Raw genomic sequence first — 17,151 nt, forward strand, 5'->3', positions numbered from 1 at the left:
ATACATACTTATATATTATACATATATTTGAATAACTATTTGGTAGAAATTTTACTATTAAATGGAATGAAGTTAATTGAATGTTTTGTAAGTATTATGAAAGGATAATTTGGTGAATACTATCAACTCTTTAGCAACAAGAATTCATAATATTCAGCGTGTGTTATCAAAGTTTTCATAGCTCTAACTTGAAAAATGTCAGTTATGATAGTCCTGTTATATAATTCCAGTAATGTGAATCTTTAGAGTATTAAAATATACATATTGAATGCTAATAAGAACAAATTTATTTGAATAACATAAAACAAAGACATCTTCAAATAGAATATAATTTCTTTGATCGTGGACTGAATGATTGAACTACATTGCCAGAAGGTCACACCCTGTTTAGAAAATTCTTTTAAAAGTCTCCTGAAAAACTATTAAAGGATTAAGTAAAGGATCTGGGGGGACTTCTTTTATAGCTCGGACATCATATTTTTTCTTTTTTTTTAATAGGAAATACATTTTAACTGTATTTGCAATTTGGGAAGTCTTATAATTGGGAAATATTATATGTTTTCTACCCTGCAGATCACCCAGGAGGCTGGCGAATTTATGATCACTTTCCCATATGGCTACCATGCTGGTTTTAATCATGGTTTCAACTGTGCAGAATCTACAAATTTTGCTACTGTCAGATGGATTGACTATGGGAAGGTTGCTAAATTGGTAAGTTATGCCTCAAACGCTTAAATTAAATGTGTATTCTGATTATTATAGTGGGAAAGCTAAGAGCACATGCAGCATTTATTTTTTTCCTCAATGATGTTGTATGCTTGTCACCATAGTAATTTATTCCAGACAGATATATTTATTTTACGTAGGCTATGTTAATATTTGTAGCAATGTTTTCCTGTTTTGAGATTAATGTGGAGCAATTTACTTTGAGAGGTAATTTTGTGCAACCAGTGCTTTCTTTCTTAAGGCCACCAGTTTTCTCGTGAGATTTTCTGGTGGCTCCCTGTGACTCCATATTAGGTAGATGTGGCTCCTTCCATGTTAGAGTTCAGTCCATGGCTTAGAAAACAACTATTTACAGAGGAAAGTGGTAAAATTGTTAACAAGAGGTGAAGGGAGGATGGTAAGAAGAAATAATTAAAACTGCCTTTAGTGCAGAAATGAATTTTTTGAAAGTAATAGTATAGAATGTATTTTAACAATATATCTTAATGTTAAATTTGGTATAAAAATTTGCATCTCCTGCTCAGTATATTTAATTTAGTTCACAAACTGTGTATTTTCATTCACAAGCAACTTGTGTTAAATTTCATTAATTGCCCCCTGCAGCGTTAAACAGAGGACATCTTCAAAGTGATGGTAGCTTCTATTAGATTGCTTCCTTTCCTGTGGATTTTAAGGCAGATGTACAGGCTGGCAGAGGGCAGTTTCTTAATGAAACTGTGTGTTTTACTACAGAGTATGTAAAATTGACATATATTTGGTGGAAAATGGCACATACAGCCTATGTAGCCTTATCTTGGCCACTGCATGGTCCAGGCAAATATTATTCACTCTACATTGATAAAACTTTCATGTGGAACCACTGAGTGAACTTGGATAGAAATATATTCAGGGAAGACAGCTCTAGTTTTATTTTACACAGGTATTTAACAAATAGTATAATATATTAAAATAAAAGTATAGCAACTCAGAAAGCGTTCGAATGAATTCGTGACATAAAAGAAATCTCCTGCTATTAGAAGACTTTCTCTGTTCTAAGTAATTTTTATTTATGAGGGGTAATTTAGAAAGGAGCAGAACTGAACTACTTCTTTCCCTTACGCATCCTTCATAATACAGTAAACCTAATAAAAAAACAGAAAGCCCGGTGTACATACCTTGGTCAGCTACTGCCTTGCGTTTGCAGAAAAGTAATGTTGTATCTGCATCAAAAGTGTCATAGCCCTGAGGTTATAACAAGATATGTTATTTTATGGTTTGCATCTTTAATCATTGACATAATAAGTCAGCTATCCCAGCTGTCAGTCACCAGAAAAATTAGTTGGTTCTTGTTTACTACAACTTTCAGTTCTAATTCTGAGTATTGGCTTCTTCCCAAGACTAAAATGTCCTGAGTGCATTTCCACCTTTCCGGGTGGTCAGAGTGGGAGTGGAGTGTGACCAAGTAAGAGAGGTCAGGAGTGGTCCTCTCTGAGGTCTCTCTCAGCTGATGGAGCCCAGACCTGTGGGGCTGTTAGGAAGCAGAGCCCCGTAGTGGAAGAGGCAGGGATTTGAGGCCCAGCTTGTCTTCTTGCTAGCCAGAGAACATCAGGAAAGTCATTTCTTCTTTTCGTTTCTTCCTATAGATTAAAAATCCCTCTCTACCTCATAGATTTGTTGGGAGGAAAAAAACTTAGGTTTGTGGATATCCACTCAATGCTGTGTTGATTTATATCACTCAATTTACTCAGGGGATATGACTGTCTTGGTTCTGGTTTTTTTTTACTGGGTACAAAATATTCAATGGCTATAATGCAGTTTGGGTCGGTTAATTTAAAATTGTAATTACATGTGTTTGAGATGTTTCTAGGTATTGTCTCCACTCTTTCCTTACTTTTGGTGAGGTGGTGCTATTCTGAGAATGTATTAGTTTTCTATTGCAGCTGTAGCAAATTACCATAAAATTAGTGGTTTCAAACAATACTCTTGTACTGTTTCCTAGTCCTGTAGGTTATACATTTGACATTGGTCTAACCAGCAAAAGTCAAGGTGCTTGCAGGGCTGCATTCCTTACTGGAGATTCTGACGAAGAATCCACTTCCTTGCTCAGTGAGATTGTTGGCAGAATTCAGTTCCTGGCAGCTGTAGGACTGGGTTCTTGTTTCCTTGCTGCCTGTCAACCAGGTCTTTGCTCCTAGAGGCCTCTCTCAGGTCCTTGCTTTGGTCCCATACATTTCAGAGCAAGCAATCCACAAAATCCTTTTTGTCATAAAAAATAACATATTCACAGATTGCAGGAACTAGGACATGGATATCTTTGCTGTTAGGGGTGGAACCGAGTGGGGTTGGGGGGTGTGGGTGTCAGCATTCTACCTACCACAGAGAGCTTCAACTGATAACTGACATGGTGACGTATTAAGACTCTACTTTGGCACTTCCCTGGTGGCGCAGTGGTTAAGAATCCGCCTGCCAATGCAGGGGACACGGGTTCGAGCCCTGGTCCAGGAAGATCCCACGGAGCAACTAAGCCCGTGTGCCACAACTACTGAGCCTGCATTCTAGAGCCCGCGAGCCAAAACTACTGAGCCCACATGCCACAACTACTGAAGCCCGCACGCCTAGAGCCCATGCTCGGCAGCAAGAGAAGCCACCGCAATGAGAAGCCCATGCATTGCAAGGAAGAGTAGCCCCCGCTCACCGTAACTAGAGAAAGCCCGCGCACAGCAACGAAAACCCAACAGAGCCAAAAATAAATAAATTAAAAAAAAAAAAAAAGGATCTACTTTGATTCGTGTAATGAATTTTGGTTATTCTGCATAAAAATAGGAAACTAATCTTGGATACAATTTTGAATGTTTCACTAAAACGTCCTTAGGCTTTCTTAAATTTAAATTTATTCCTCAGTATTAATGTTTTTCTTGGCTATTCTAAATTAAGTTTGCTTACATTATAATGTGCTGTGATGGCATTTTGAGGGAAGATTTTATTGTCTTTTATCCCTTATTTGACACATATTTTTATTGATTTTCAAGTTCTGTTTCTTTACACAACCGTATGAATTTACTGTATTGTGTGTGTGTGTATTTACGTGTGTGTGTGAACGTGTGTAATTTTTAATCTTAGGAAAATTTGTAAATTGGGCAGTTTTTGTGTTTTGCTGGGGACAAATATAATGTGTAGTGAATTAATTATGAACTGTACTTAAAGACTTTTAACTTGGATGATGGCCAAATTGGTTAGTCTTAATTCTTTGTCTTCTTCAATTCATTCTAAATGATAACTATTTAAAAAACAGTAATTTTTCACAAGTGATAATGAGTTATGCATTTAGGGGGGATAATTTAAAAAATAATGGCATACTTTTTATAGTTGAAGCACTGGGGAATGACATCTGCTTTACCTGTCGCATGTTGACTTGAGTATATAAAAGCATCTGATAAAGTATCTGTGGTGTGGCATTAATTAATTAACATGGTGCAGAGTGAAGGATCTCTACTGATAATATTTCATATATTACAAACCAATATTTCTAATTTCATAACATAGACAAGAGCTGTTAATGAGAGGTTATTTTTTAAAATTAATTTATTTGGCTGCATCGAGTCTTAGTTGTGGCACACGGGATCCTCGTTGCGGCATGTGGGATCTTTCGTTGCAGCACGCAGGCTTCTCTTTAGTTGTGGTGCGCGGGCTTGAGAGCGTGTGGGCTCTGTAGTTGTGGCATGCGGGCTCAGTAGTTGCGGCATGTGGGCTTAGTTGTCCCATGGCATGTGGGATCTTAGTTCCCTGACCAGGGATCGAACCTGCGTCCCCTGAATTGGAAGGTGGATTCTTAACCACTGGACCACCAGGGAAGTCCCCCAGAGGTTATTTTTTAATTTAAAAAATAGTTTTGGAAAGATAACCCCAGGTTCACTGATATTATTGGTGGTCTTTGTTTAACAGGCAGCAGGCTTTGGTTAATAGGAACCTTTTAAGCCATTCAGGTGGCTTAATGTAGATGGGGACAGAGCTCTGTTTTTTCAGGTAATGCTTGTCTGCTTTATACCAGGCACCATGTATGTATCTGTGAATTCATCACTTGGAGGCTGACCTATTTGATGGGAGCCAGAAGTGAGGGTAGAGTTGGCACTGCAAGGGATCCAGGACTGCTTCCTTTGTTGTTGGCTACTTGACCTCTGGTGGCATCTCTGGAGCAGGACAGGAGATGGGGTTTCTGTGGATTTCCTTTGAATGTATTACTGACCTTTTGGTATGTGGTATTGGTTCGTGAAACCTTCCCTTTGTTTAAAGTATAGCTAACGTTGACTAGAACTTCCATGCCATTATTTGTGGTGATCCCAAATACACGTCTTCCAAATTTCAGCAAATTCCTGAACCTTTGATATTCTCAACTAAATAATAATAATAACAACAATAATTATTATGTGGATATTCTCCTGCCTGTCGGTATGTTCCCTGTGTTCTAGCACTTAGTCCAGACGGCTCTTTATTATACTATCTGCCCAAACTGCCTCACCTCTCACATAAGGCTTTTTTTGTGCCTAGATTGTGGAGAATGTCTTTAGAAAACAGGCATAGGTAGAAATGAGCCATGATAGCAACTTAATTTGACTATCCTTGTTTCTAAAAATTCCTGCTAATGCCCTTGGCCTTGCCGTTCCTCTTGTTTCTATCTTTCCCTCTCTTCTCTTTAGGATCATTCAGCTCTTTTTTGCCTTGACCTAGTAAATATAGCAAGCCAAATCCTGCATGATACCCCAGAAGAGAAGGGCCTTGCCTTAAGAGGGCCCACCTACCTAAGAAAGCAGTTGTATAATTTCCCCCCATTTAATTGATCAGAATTAAGGTTTTTCACTGAAAAAAATTGAGAGGAATGTTCCAGGTGGCCACGTACCCATATGCCTACTTATAGGCAGAGTTCAGCTTTGGTGAGTGCCCAGTGAGTTTCTTCTCTGGAACAGGAATTGTGCTACATGATTGTACAAAAGGACTTGTTTTCTTTGTCTTCAAGGAGCTTTCATAAAGAGCAGAAGGGCTTTTAATAAACCTCCATTTGCAAAGCTATAGTATGAGTGGAACATATCATCCAGTTATTTTAGGCGTTTTTCTAGCTTTGAATATCAGAGTAATCTAGAGTGAAACACTATATATTTTTTTCTAGTAGAGATTTAAAAATATCTACCAGATTGCATAGCAGTTGAGCTAAGATATTGCTGTATATTCGAGATGAATGTTTTCTGTTCCTGGAACGTTCTTTCTGTCTGTGGTGAAATGGAGTCCGTGCTAACTTCTGTGCAGCAGCTGTGGTGGCATTCACAGGTCTGCTTCCGAGCTAGGACGGATCAGAGAGCTGGCCTGCAGGTTGTATTTCATTTTTCCGTTTGCTGGGATGAAGTGCCGTTGTTTTGATGTTAGGTTTGATGGATTTGTTTGCCACTGCATTCATTAGCTTCACATCAGAAAACTGACAGGCTGTTAAATGAAACTTTGGCTTAGATTTTCAGCTTGACTGTTTGGAGACATTTGTGAAGATATTATGTTTTTGTGTTGCAGCAGCCTCCAGCACTATGATTGTCTCTAAGGGAAGAAAAGTTATTTACTGTACTGATTTTCTTGAGTAAAAACGAATCATTGTCTGGGGGACAGTCATATCTAGCCTACACCATCAGAAGCAGTGTATTTATGACAGTGTGTGCAGCATGAGAGACTTATCTGTGGCATGATAAATAACATTATCTCTTGGAAGGAAAGGTAATAGTTGGTGACTCCAAAATGATATCTCATATTTTACATTAATTTTATTTTAAGTGATAATCTATTAACATGATACGCCAGAAAGTTGAAAAATTGCACTGCAGAGCTGGGAATGTTCTCTTATGAACTCCAAGAGCATTACTTCACTATCTAACTTTAAAGCATTCGGACATTTGAATTCTCAAACGTTTGAACAAGTTTAAAAAGAGATGATAGAATGTTGAAATTGATTTCCTTTTAATCTGGAAGGGATTTCAAGTATTAAATTGTCTTTCATGCAAGAACCATGATATGGGTTCATTTTATTTTATATTTCAGTCCTTCTCTAAAATTAAATTTGGTTTTTCCTAAGTCAGGTAGCAGTTGTCCTAAAAAAATCTTTAATCTTGGGCGGTCTTTATTAAAGTAATCAGGAATCATTTTAACAGTGAGTCTCTAGGTTATATTTTAATATGCTTTGGATTGTAGAATACCAGTGTAGTGACATTTATCTATTCTTACAGCTTGTGAAGGAAAGAAAATGTAGACAGTGTTGCACATTGCTCATTTAACAGTTCTTGGCATTCTGATTTTAAGTGTCTGGTACGGCATATAAAGTATGAACTTCGGGAGTTTAGTGATTTTATATTCTGCACTTTATCTTTTTACCTCTACTTTGTCTCTATGTCCTGGGTCCTGGCGGTGCAACATAGCAGTGCTGATGAGTGACTCTCCTCTGCCTTTGTTACAGAGCTTAAAGGAAAGAAGAGAAAATACCATGTAGAGAAAAAGAAGCATACAAAGCCATGTCCTTAGGAGTTTGTACTCTAACTGGGAAGTTAGTATTTATGTATCGAGAAGAGGTATTAAGAAAGAAAATAGTCACATTATGTCCCCATTTTGTTCTGATGAAGTATTGAGTTGTGGGATTCAGAAAATCTGAGACTTCAGGTAGAATATTAGGAGAGCCAATTGATTAGTATATATTGTGTCTGCAGGAGAGATATTTGGGGCTTGAGTCCTCAGAGATAGGGAGCCTGATTTCATTCAGTGCTAATTTAAATTTGCTGGATTATGGGATTTGAATGGAACTAGGTATATGGTTTATGACACTGATGTTTAGTTGCTAACCTGAAATCAAGATAATATCTGTCTTTGAGGCTTTAGTTAACTCAATACCTTAAAAAAAAAAGTAAATTAGCTTTTTGAATAATGTGTACCCTATACTGAGAAAAATTAATTTGTCTTTAAGCCATTCTGCTTTCATCTAGTTTGATAGTAGTAGTAGCTGACATTGTTCATAATCTGCCAGGCGTTGTGCGGGGCACTTCACACATGTTACTTCTTGCCGTCTCAGAGATAATGCATGTCTTCTGTCCTCTACTAGCCCCCTTTCTCAAACCAAGGAGTTGGGATGATGCCTAAAATGAGGATGGTGAGGTTGAGATTAGAGGCAGAAGGTTGGCCCCCTAGTGCCCCATATCCTTCCGGATTCATCTCCTTGGATGTGGTGGGTTAAACAGGTGCCAGCCAAGTATGTGATTTGTAGGATCACTTTTAAGATACTTGAGGCTTCAGAATGATCCTGTCCCACGTAAGCTGTAGTTGACAATCACCACCAGGTGGTGGTGATTCTCTCTGGTTTTTGTTTTTGTTTGGGTTCTTAAAGCCAGTGGACACTTCATTCTGTATTCTTATGATCTGTTGATCAACCTACATATGAATCCTTTTTTAGCCCATTGTTACCTCTCGGGCTTTGACCACCCTACTCTTTGATTAAGTTGGGGAAAAACAAACGTTCTTTACTTCCTTCTTCATTTTGAGGAGTGAGGGGGATCCTGAGGCATCAGTCTGGACAAAAAGGTGTGTATGTAGAGAATCAGAGCAAAGTTTATTATGCTCCTACCTTGACATATTTCATGATTATCAGGGACCTAATTTTATTGAAGCACTTTTTGAAGCTTTGGGGAATTTTTTGTTTACCATTTCTTTTGCCTTTTCCATGTTTTTTTTTTTTTTTTCAGTGTTTATAACAGTAAACACAGTAAAAAATTCTGTAAAAGGCTGTGTCCTAGATAAATGTTTGGAGAAGACGGTAGAAGTTGGGAGTGAGTATTCTGGTCAGTGGTGATCCAGAATTCTAGGAGAGTAGTGGGAAGAACACCTTGGCGGTATTTGAGGGAAGCAGGTTGGCCAGCCCCTCAAGGGAACAGAGGGATAATGGGAGGATCATTTGGGCTCTGGGCACCCCCAGCATTTATAACAAACAGATTTCCTGGTTCCCCACAGCTTCTCATTCTCTCCCACACAGGGTTTACTGTGTTTTCCTCCTTCTGCAACTACCACTGAGAAGACAAGCAATGGTTTATCTAGTAAGGGGTGGTGGTTTCCTCGCTTGAGGGATTCGGAGCCAGGTGGCCCCAGGGTTGGTGCATCTCATGCATGTCATGAGGTCTCATGCTCTTCCCCTCCTTCTGTCTCATTCTCCTCCGTGGGAGGGTATTTATTAGCAAGCTTGCCACTATAGCTGTGCTTACTGCAGACGTGTTCCTTCCAAGGAGGAAGGAGGGGGACAATGCAAGAATGTGGCTCACCCTCATCCCTCTACCTGGGAGGAAAATCTTTCCTTGAACCCTACCTGAAAAAAATTTTATATCTCATGGCCAACGCAAACCATAAGGAAGCTAGGAAAGTAAATGGCAAGTCATTTTGGGAGAGCACCTGTTATGTGCTGGGCCCTGTGCTTTCAGTTAAGAAAGTAGTAAACAAGACATGTGTGGTCTCTGTCTGGTCAGTCGATCCACATTTAGAGTCTACAGCAGGTGTTCTCAACCCTGGGAGCTTTAAAAGCATGGACCCACCCAGACCAATAGGATAAGAATTTCTGGTGAAGGGATACAGCATTTGCATTTTAAAAATCCCCCTAGGTGAGTCTGCTGGATGCTTTGGGTTGAGAACCAGTGGTCTTTAGTGAATTAAATAGGCCTTTGTTGTTTGGGTTGATGTTTTCTTTTTTACATTTCAGCTAAAGGTTCACTGGCAGCTCTATCAAACAGACCAAAATAATTATAAATGCAATTTATATATAAATGTAATGTATAAATTTACCACATTTAAAAATTTTCTTCTGAGAACCTAAAGCTTTCCAGTCCATACGTGACATCCATTTTTACAACTTAACTCATCACGTCAATTCAGATGATGAAGCCTAAGATTTCATAGCAGGAAGGGAAATGATCGATTTGGAAGGTTTTCGGACAACCTAAGAAAAAGGAAACATGGACCATTAAAATAAAGTCAGTTCTTCTAACACCAATAAGCTGATTTTCTTTGGGAAGATCACTTTGCCTTGCTAAGACTGTACTGTTGAAATAGTGGTGCTGTTCCTAAATTTATTCAAAAGCTGTGGTGGAAATGTCCACATGTTGATTAGGAGGCAGCATGGCGAGGGGTAAAGAGAGCACAGTTTGTAGCTAGTGGGGCTGGATTTGAATATGGGGACGACCGCTTGCTAGTGATTAATCCTAACAAGGATTCACTTGATAACTTTATGGTCTGGTTGCTAATTGTTTGTTCTTGCACAGTACCTCCCTCAAAAGATCTATATAATCTTTTGATTCAATGCTGTAACTTACGGAAAAAGCTAGTTGTAGGAGGACTCGGGAAAATTCCTCAGGTGGGGTCTGAACCCTTGGCCTAGCCACATAGTGATTTTTCTTTCTCAACAGAAGAGCTAAGTGTGAATTAGGACTTCTTCTATAAGGCATGCCAACCAAGGTCACTGTTCCCTTTCCTTCAAGATACTTGTTCTCTGCTGATTGAACAAAAGCAACATGTGCAGATGCCCAGTTTGAAGTTTGATGTAGGCATCTTGCCTACTTGATCATTTGCTGTGACCTCTTTGAATCAAAAGAGAGCTTTAATGGGATTTCACTGAGGTCAGTGGCTATAATTAGACTTTAATCTGTGGATCCACAGTCTATCCTCCCTCTGCTGTGAGCAAGATGATAGAAAGTGTGAACACACCTCTCTTCAGAACTGCTTGTCAGAACTGTAGCCCGGAAATTCCCACGGGGGCTGCAGCCCCAGAACACTGTCTCACCAGAGCCCATTCTCAAGCAGAAGGTTGAAAATAATGATGGTAGTAGCTGAACAGGGTGTTGATATTTAAATATCAAAGGGAATAAAGAATGGGTGAAGAAACCCCTGATTAATCTCTATTACTGTTTTAACAGTTCCTCACTTTCGCAGTTCGAAGAATCAGAGCGTTAAACAATTCAAAGAGGAAAGGTGCCCCCAGTTAGGCAGACCCTAAAAAAGTCTGATATAATATAGAAGCCCAGTGCTTGGTTCTCTCCCTCTTTCAGCCATGCCTAGTATTTTAAATTTACTATGCTTTTATTCCCTACAAACTATGCCTAGTAATATTTTTTTTGCCTCATTCTGAAACGAGGAAGGTAAAGCAAGGGTATCTTCTGGACATTCCAGATACTCTGGAGGGATGATTTCCAACATGATAGCTTAGAGCACTGATTGATTCTTTGTGGCTCTATCTGTGATATTTAGTGCTCACAGCTAATTCCATCTGGCATTATTTTTGTCTTTCATTTGTATTGATCAGTTTGTTGATGCTGCCAAGTGCTGTCCTTAAGTGAGAGCAATATCGATACTTGTATGCCTCTTGCTTATTTATAATGCTGAGTGCAGTTTTATGATGGTGTTTTGTTTCTCTTACTGTCTGATATTTTGATTTTTATCATACTTGAGTATGACCAATGAATAAGTAGCTAAGTAAGGGAAGTTTCAAATTAGTGTTGTTAAAAATATGAAGAAATAAAATAATATTGGGGAACTGTCTATTTTATAATCATAACTAGCAGTATTTTGGCAGATAGGCGATGAGGATTGTATGTATATATTTTACCAATATTGCTATTATTTTATAGTCGTTTAGTAAAAGGCTAGAAAAACATTAAAGAAGAAAAATTTAGCATGCCTTATGTTCCATGTATAATATCAAAGTTAGTTTTATAAAATTAATTATATCTTATATTTCCCTTCAAGATGCTTCATTAGAAATATAGCTCAAGTAGTTACTGAGATTCCATGATCTGCTTAGTATTGCCATCAGGACCACCCCTGACGTGACACAGGGTAGTGGAGGCAGCTGACACATTGGAGACTAACAGACTGTCTTGAATCCCTCTCAGGCTGTATGTAATTCTTCTGAGCTTCATTTTCCTCATATATTAGGGAGGCATTGCTGTGCAGTGAAGGCGGACAAGTTCAAGGCTTGGCCAGGCTCTGACTTGAATTCTGCCTTTTCCTTTTACTAACTGTGTGATTGGAGCAAGTACTTAATTAGCCTCTTTAAATACCGTTTTCCCATATGTAAAATGGAGATTATAGCCTCTTTAAGTTATTCTGAAAAATAAATGAAATTAAATCTGTAAGGAGCCTTGCAGAGTTGTGGTGAGGACTGGATAGATGTGTGGTGGGTTAGGATTGTGTTTCCTCTGCATCTTTCTTGCAGAATTCCAGTTTGGGGAATTGACCTTGGCTCAGTGGTGGGCCTGGCTGGTCTAAGAGAATTCCCATTTCCTTTTCCAGCGATGATGGATCAGATCAGTGGGCCAATCTTGGCCAAATAGAAAGGAGGGTAGGATTGGTGGAGAAATAAAGGAAAACTCCAGCTTGCCCTAGGAGAGTAATGGGAGGCTCGTCTCTCTAAATGAGGACAAGGAAGCACTGAAGTCTCCAGCCTGCGATCTTCAGGGGACCAGACCTAGCTTTAGCCCATGCTTTGGATACCAGGTTAGAGAGCTGAAAGGCTTCTGTTTAAAATCAAGGCCTGGAGAAAGCAGGCCAGTGTTTTATTTTTCATAACTCTGTCAGAAATACAAGTGTTTGTTGCTCCATCTCCAGAGTATTTCTTTCCTTAGTAAAAGTGCTTTGATGGCTAATTTGAGTGCAAGCAAGCAAGGACCCAACCCAATCACACAGAGCCGTGTTAGAATTCTAGTTCTGTGTGTGGTACTTGTGTAACCTGCATCTGTGAGCCATAGTTTTCCTACCTGTAAAGAGGGCTTTAACTGGTGCCTCACCTGGATGGGGGCCACAATGGGGGCAGGCACCTAGCACCATGCCTCTCTTACTGAGAGGCATGTATTGTATGTATAAAATATATACATACAATCCTCATCGCCTATCTGCCAAAATTTTTAAAAAGCCATTCATCATGGTCATTTCTAAGTCAGGGAACTCCCTAATACTATTTGGGGAAGACTGGTGGGGTTCAGGCCTGAGGTGCTGTGAAACAGTGGCTATGGGGATACTATTTGCAGCATACGTGCTAACAGCAGGCTGGGCAGATGGATTGCTTTATATATTTCTACTGAATTCTCACATTCATTCACTTTTACTTTCTGCCAAAATGAGGGCAGCATTTGGAGTTCTGTGGGCCAGATTGCCAAGAGGAGACATTTGAAGGAGCTGTTGCTTATGTGTTCAAAAACATACTGTGTCTCTTGGGCCCTCTGTTGAATTCGAAAGACCATGTGTCGTAAATTCTTGGAAAGAAAACCATCGTGGACATTGTAGATTCCTGCTAAGTTTGACTCTCATCCAGACATGGCTTTTACATACTGCATACATATGTGAATTAAGAGAAAAGAATAGGTTGTTTCCAGCAACTTTCTAAATTTTCATAAACTATATTTTTATACAGCTTAGTCATAATATTCAGTGTTTCTTATATTCCCAGTTCTCAGGAACGTATATTCTGTCCTTTAATTTTAAGTATTAATTAACAAAAAATTGGACTCTTCTGATGACTATTGAAATAGCATGAAAACCTGTTTCTTTGAAAACTAAAAAATTGTTCAGACTTCAGTAGTATTCATAGTAATACTGAAGGATTTTTTTTTTCTTATCATATTAGTAAAGACATAAGGAAAACTCCCATTACTCTTGAGAATGTACTTGTTAGAGTGATCACTTTGTACTTCCGTTGGTGGTGGTGTAATTGGGATAAGTATCCTGAAAAGCAGGTAGGTAATGTGCATCAGTACCCTCAACATCTCCATGCCCTTTGATCCATTTCTTACACTCCTAGGAAATCATTGGAAATGCAGGCAAAAGTACACTTACAAAGATGATCGTTGTAGTGCTAGTTTTATCAGCAAAGCTTGAATTATAACTATTATGTCCAATGATATGGGAATCATTGAGTAAATTATGGTGTGCCATGTACTAGAATCCTTTTAATTTTACAGAAAATTATTTGAAAGGAAATCATGATGACTCTTAGTATTGTTACCTGTTGTTAAAATGTATAAAACATCAGTGGGCTTCCCTGGTGGCACAGTGGTTGAGAGTCCGCCTGCCGATGCAGGGGACATGGGTTCGTGCCCCGGTCTGGGAGGATCCCACATGCCGCGGAGCGGCTGGGCCTGTGAGCCATGGCCGCTGAGCCTGCGCGTCCGGAGCCTGTGCTCCACAACGGGCGAGGCCACAACAGTGAGAGGCCCGCGTACCGCAACAACAAAAAAAATGTATGAAGCATTAGTATATGTCCATGGCCAAAAAACTTAGAGTACAGAAAAATATTTAATGGCATCCTTCCTAGTCCCTTCCTTAAAGGTAAAGCCTTTTAACAACTCCTTGTATATCCTTTCAAAAATATCAGCATATGTCTGTCTCTATCTTTTAAAAAACTTACACAAAGTTAATCAATGCTGTTCACATTGTTTTCCAATGTCTTTAAACAGCTTTCCTTTTAATACATCTTTCATTTATGGCAAGTAAAACATTTAGAGTGTAAATATTTATTAGAAAAATCTTCTAGCTTATCCCAATAGAGTAGGCCAGGTGGTTGCCATGCATTTTTTTTGTGGGCCATCATAGAACCACAGTAGTGCATAAGAGTTCATTGCACAGATCTCGTTAACAAATCAGGACTTTGAAAACGAATGCCTTAGTTCATTGCTCTGGTTCCCTCCCCCCGCCTCCCCCGTGCAGAGCAGAAGGCTAGCTGGACCTGGAGCACTTGCACGTTTCCAGCCCTGTCTTTGTTGACGGGTCCTGCCTGCACCAGCATCTCAGCTTATTCTACCGCAGTTAATACTGGGAGATAGTTAATGCCATCATAGTTTCTGTTTTACTGAATGACAGCATTTCTAACCGTGTCCTCACATTTGAAGGATTGGATTGGTTAAATAAATTTTAATAAGTTCCTTTAGAATTGCATTTCTGTGTCCTCATAAAGAATTATCCCAGTGAATTTGGAAGACATGACAGGAAAAAGTAACTGAACGACTTTTGTCAACAGTTATATGATAATGGGAAATTGAAATAGGAATGGCACAAAGAGGGGATAAAACCCAGCCTGGTTGCTATGTACAGATATAGGCAAGAAAGGCTACATAAAATAAGAAAATGCCAACTGCAATAATCATGAAGGACACTCTAGATTTAAAACACGTACATGAAGTAAGACAATCAGGAAGTTATTGCCCATTGTTTCAAGAGAGCAGATGGTGCTTAAAATATCCCTTAATTTTATGTCATTCTTAAAAGCAAACAACCAAAGAGCATATACAATCTATATTTAAAAAGTTAAGTGCAAACTTTTCTATTTTGGGGGGATGCTAGAGTAGAGCTGAAGAAGAACAAAAGTAGCATTAAATCTGCCAATAAAGATACACATTGGAGGCTGTCTTGGCAGGGGATTGAAGGCATAGATGAGGGGAAAGATAACCAAGAGAGCAGTAATCCAAACCCTGCTCAGCTCCTGTGTGAAACTCTTCTCTGTTACATATTTTCCCTCTCATTGGCTCTAGTAAGTGACTTGATATTTAAGTTTTGAAATGTCTAGATTATGTCTCTAAAACCACATCCATTTGGATACATGGTCATAATTTTTAGAAAACGTGATTTCATACTTTAGTATTTCACATTTCATTAGAGAGTATTTTAGGAAGGTTTTTTGAATTTTGGTGCTGTTTACACTCAGCACCTCTGAATAAGTGCTGGATCATGGATCCTGAAGTGTTTAGTTTGAGTAAGCCTGACCAAGGCCTCTCAGTAGATAAACTGCTGTTCTCAGATTTGTACACGGTTTACACTATAGCAGTGTGTCTTAAAAGGCATTTCTGTAGTGTAGTTGCCTTATGATCAATTCATGGTGCTTTTTTGCCCAGTTACTACACAGATGTATTTGTGTAGAGATGGAAGGTGTCTGTGGCAAAGTTAAGTCAGTCTGTGATGTACTCAGCCACTCGGGGCTGGACTGAAAAGTGAACACAGATTCCTTTACAGTTCCCGTTTACCACTTTACGGTTTGTTCTCATCGGTGATCCTGCCTGTCAGAGCAGCCTAAGTGAAAGTGAAGACAAGGAAATGGAAGCTCAGATCCATATTTCTAGAAATATCCACTCTTTGAGTTGTGCAGTGGAGAATCTGAAGTCCATACTCAGTTACTGAGTAACTGATGTAGCTACTTACCAGGAAAATTGGGGCGATGCAATTCACTGTGTTTTCAAAGAAACATTTTGAGGTTGGGAAGTTTACAAACCTAGAATTTCAATAAGCACATGTAGAGTTTACTTTTTATTAGATTGATATAATGCAGTTTGGGCTGATTTCATTCTAAGAGATCCCCTTTCCCCCTGTTTATATTCTGCATTTACCTTCTGGAACTGATTGACATGATAGCAGATTGAATCAGACTTTATAATTCCTAGACTTTATAATCATTAAGCTTTGAAGTAAATGGTGCTTCTTATTTAAGGAAATTCCACAGGATAAAGCCAAAGAGGTACCACTACGGAAGGGATTGTCTTCAGTGGATATCACGTGTTCAGCTCCTAGCTGCTTATTGTCTTAATAGGGTCTGTGGACAAAGTCATCCTCAGTGTAACTCTGGTTCTGGGCTTTCTGCTTCAATGTGTTTGTCTCTGAAGCAGAAGGCCTGGAACCACTAATCAGTGTCCACCAAATTTCTTAAGACTGGCATTAAGTTTAATTCAACATCTGTTAATTACCTGCTGTGTAATGACCTGTGATGGACTTCTGGGAGGAGGCCCCAGTTATCCTGAATACTGTGGGTGTGTAGTCAGTTTGATGAGATCTTGGACCCACTTCCCTAAAACAGGCTTTTTGTCATGCATATAAATATATTTTTTTTAAATTGGAATATTATCAAATATATAATTTTACATTTGCTTATATTTTTATTGTTTTTGAATATTTTCTCATGCCACTTCAGTATTCTCAAAAATAAATATTTAAAATAGCTGAGGGGCTTCCCTGGTGGCACAGTGGTTAAGAATCCGCCTGCCAATACAGGGGACACGGGTTCGATCCCTGGTCCAGGAAGATCCCACATGCTGCAGAGCAACAAAGCCCGTGCGCCACAACTACTGAGCCCGCGTGCCACAACTACTGAAGCCCGCGTGCCTAGAGCCCATGCTCCTCAACAAGAGAAGCCACGGCAAATGAGAAGCCCGCGCACCGCAATAAAGAGTAGCCCCTGCTTACCGCAACTAGGGAAAGCCCGTGCGCAGTAACGAAGACCCAACACAGCCAAAAATAAATAAATTTATTTAAAAATATAGCTGAGTATTTTATCCTATGAATGTACCCTAATTTAACCGTTTACTTGTTGTTATGGAGTTTGGTTATTTACACATTTCAGTATTACAGATTACAGTG

General features: G+C 39.1%; 1 protein-coding gene across 3 annotated transcripts in view; it reads left to right on the top strand.

Annotated features, from left to right (window-relative positions):
• The window catches only part of KDM4C (lysine demethylase 4C), a 400,986-nt gene that overhangs the window by 117,483 nt on the left and 266,352 nt on the right, over positions 1-17,151 (top strand). For all 3 annotated transcript variants that reach the window (XM_024734254.1, XM_024734252.1, XM_024734253.1), the window contains exon 8: positions 574-711. In XM_024734254.1, the coding sequence (XP_024590022.1) occupies positions 574-711 (138 nt within the window). The remainder of the gene's footprint in view (positions 1-573; positions 712-17,151) is intronic.

The sequence above is a fragment of the Neophocaena asiaeorientalis genome, unplaced genomic scaffold (assembly GCF_003031525.2).
Source record: "Neophocaena asiaeorientalis asiaeorientalis breed wild unplaced genomic scaffold, Neophocaena_asiaeorientalis_V1.1 scaffold256, whole genome shotgun sequence".
NCBI lineage: Eukaryota > Metazoa > Chordata > Mammalia > Artiodactyla > Phocoenidae > Neophocaena > Neophocaena asiaeorientalis.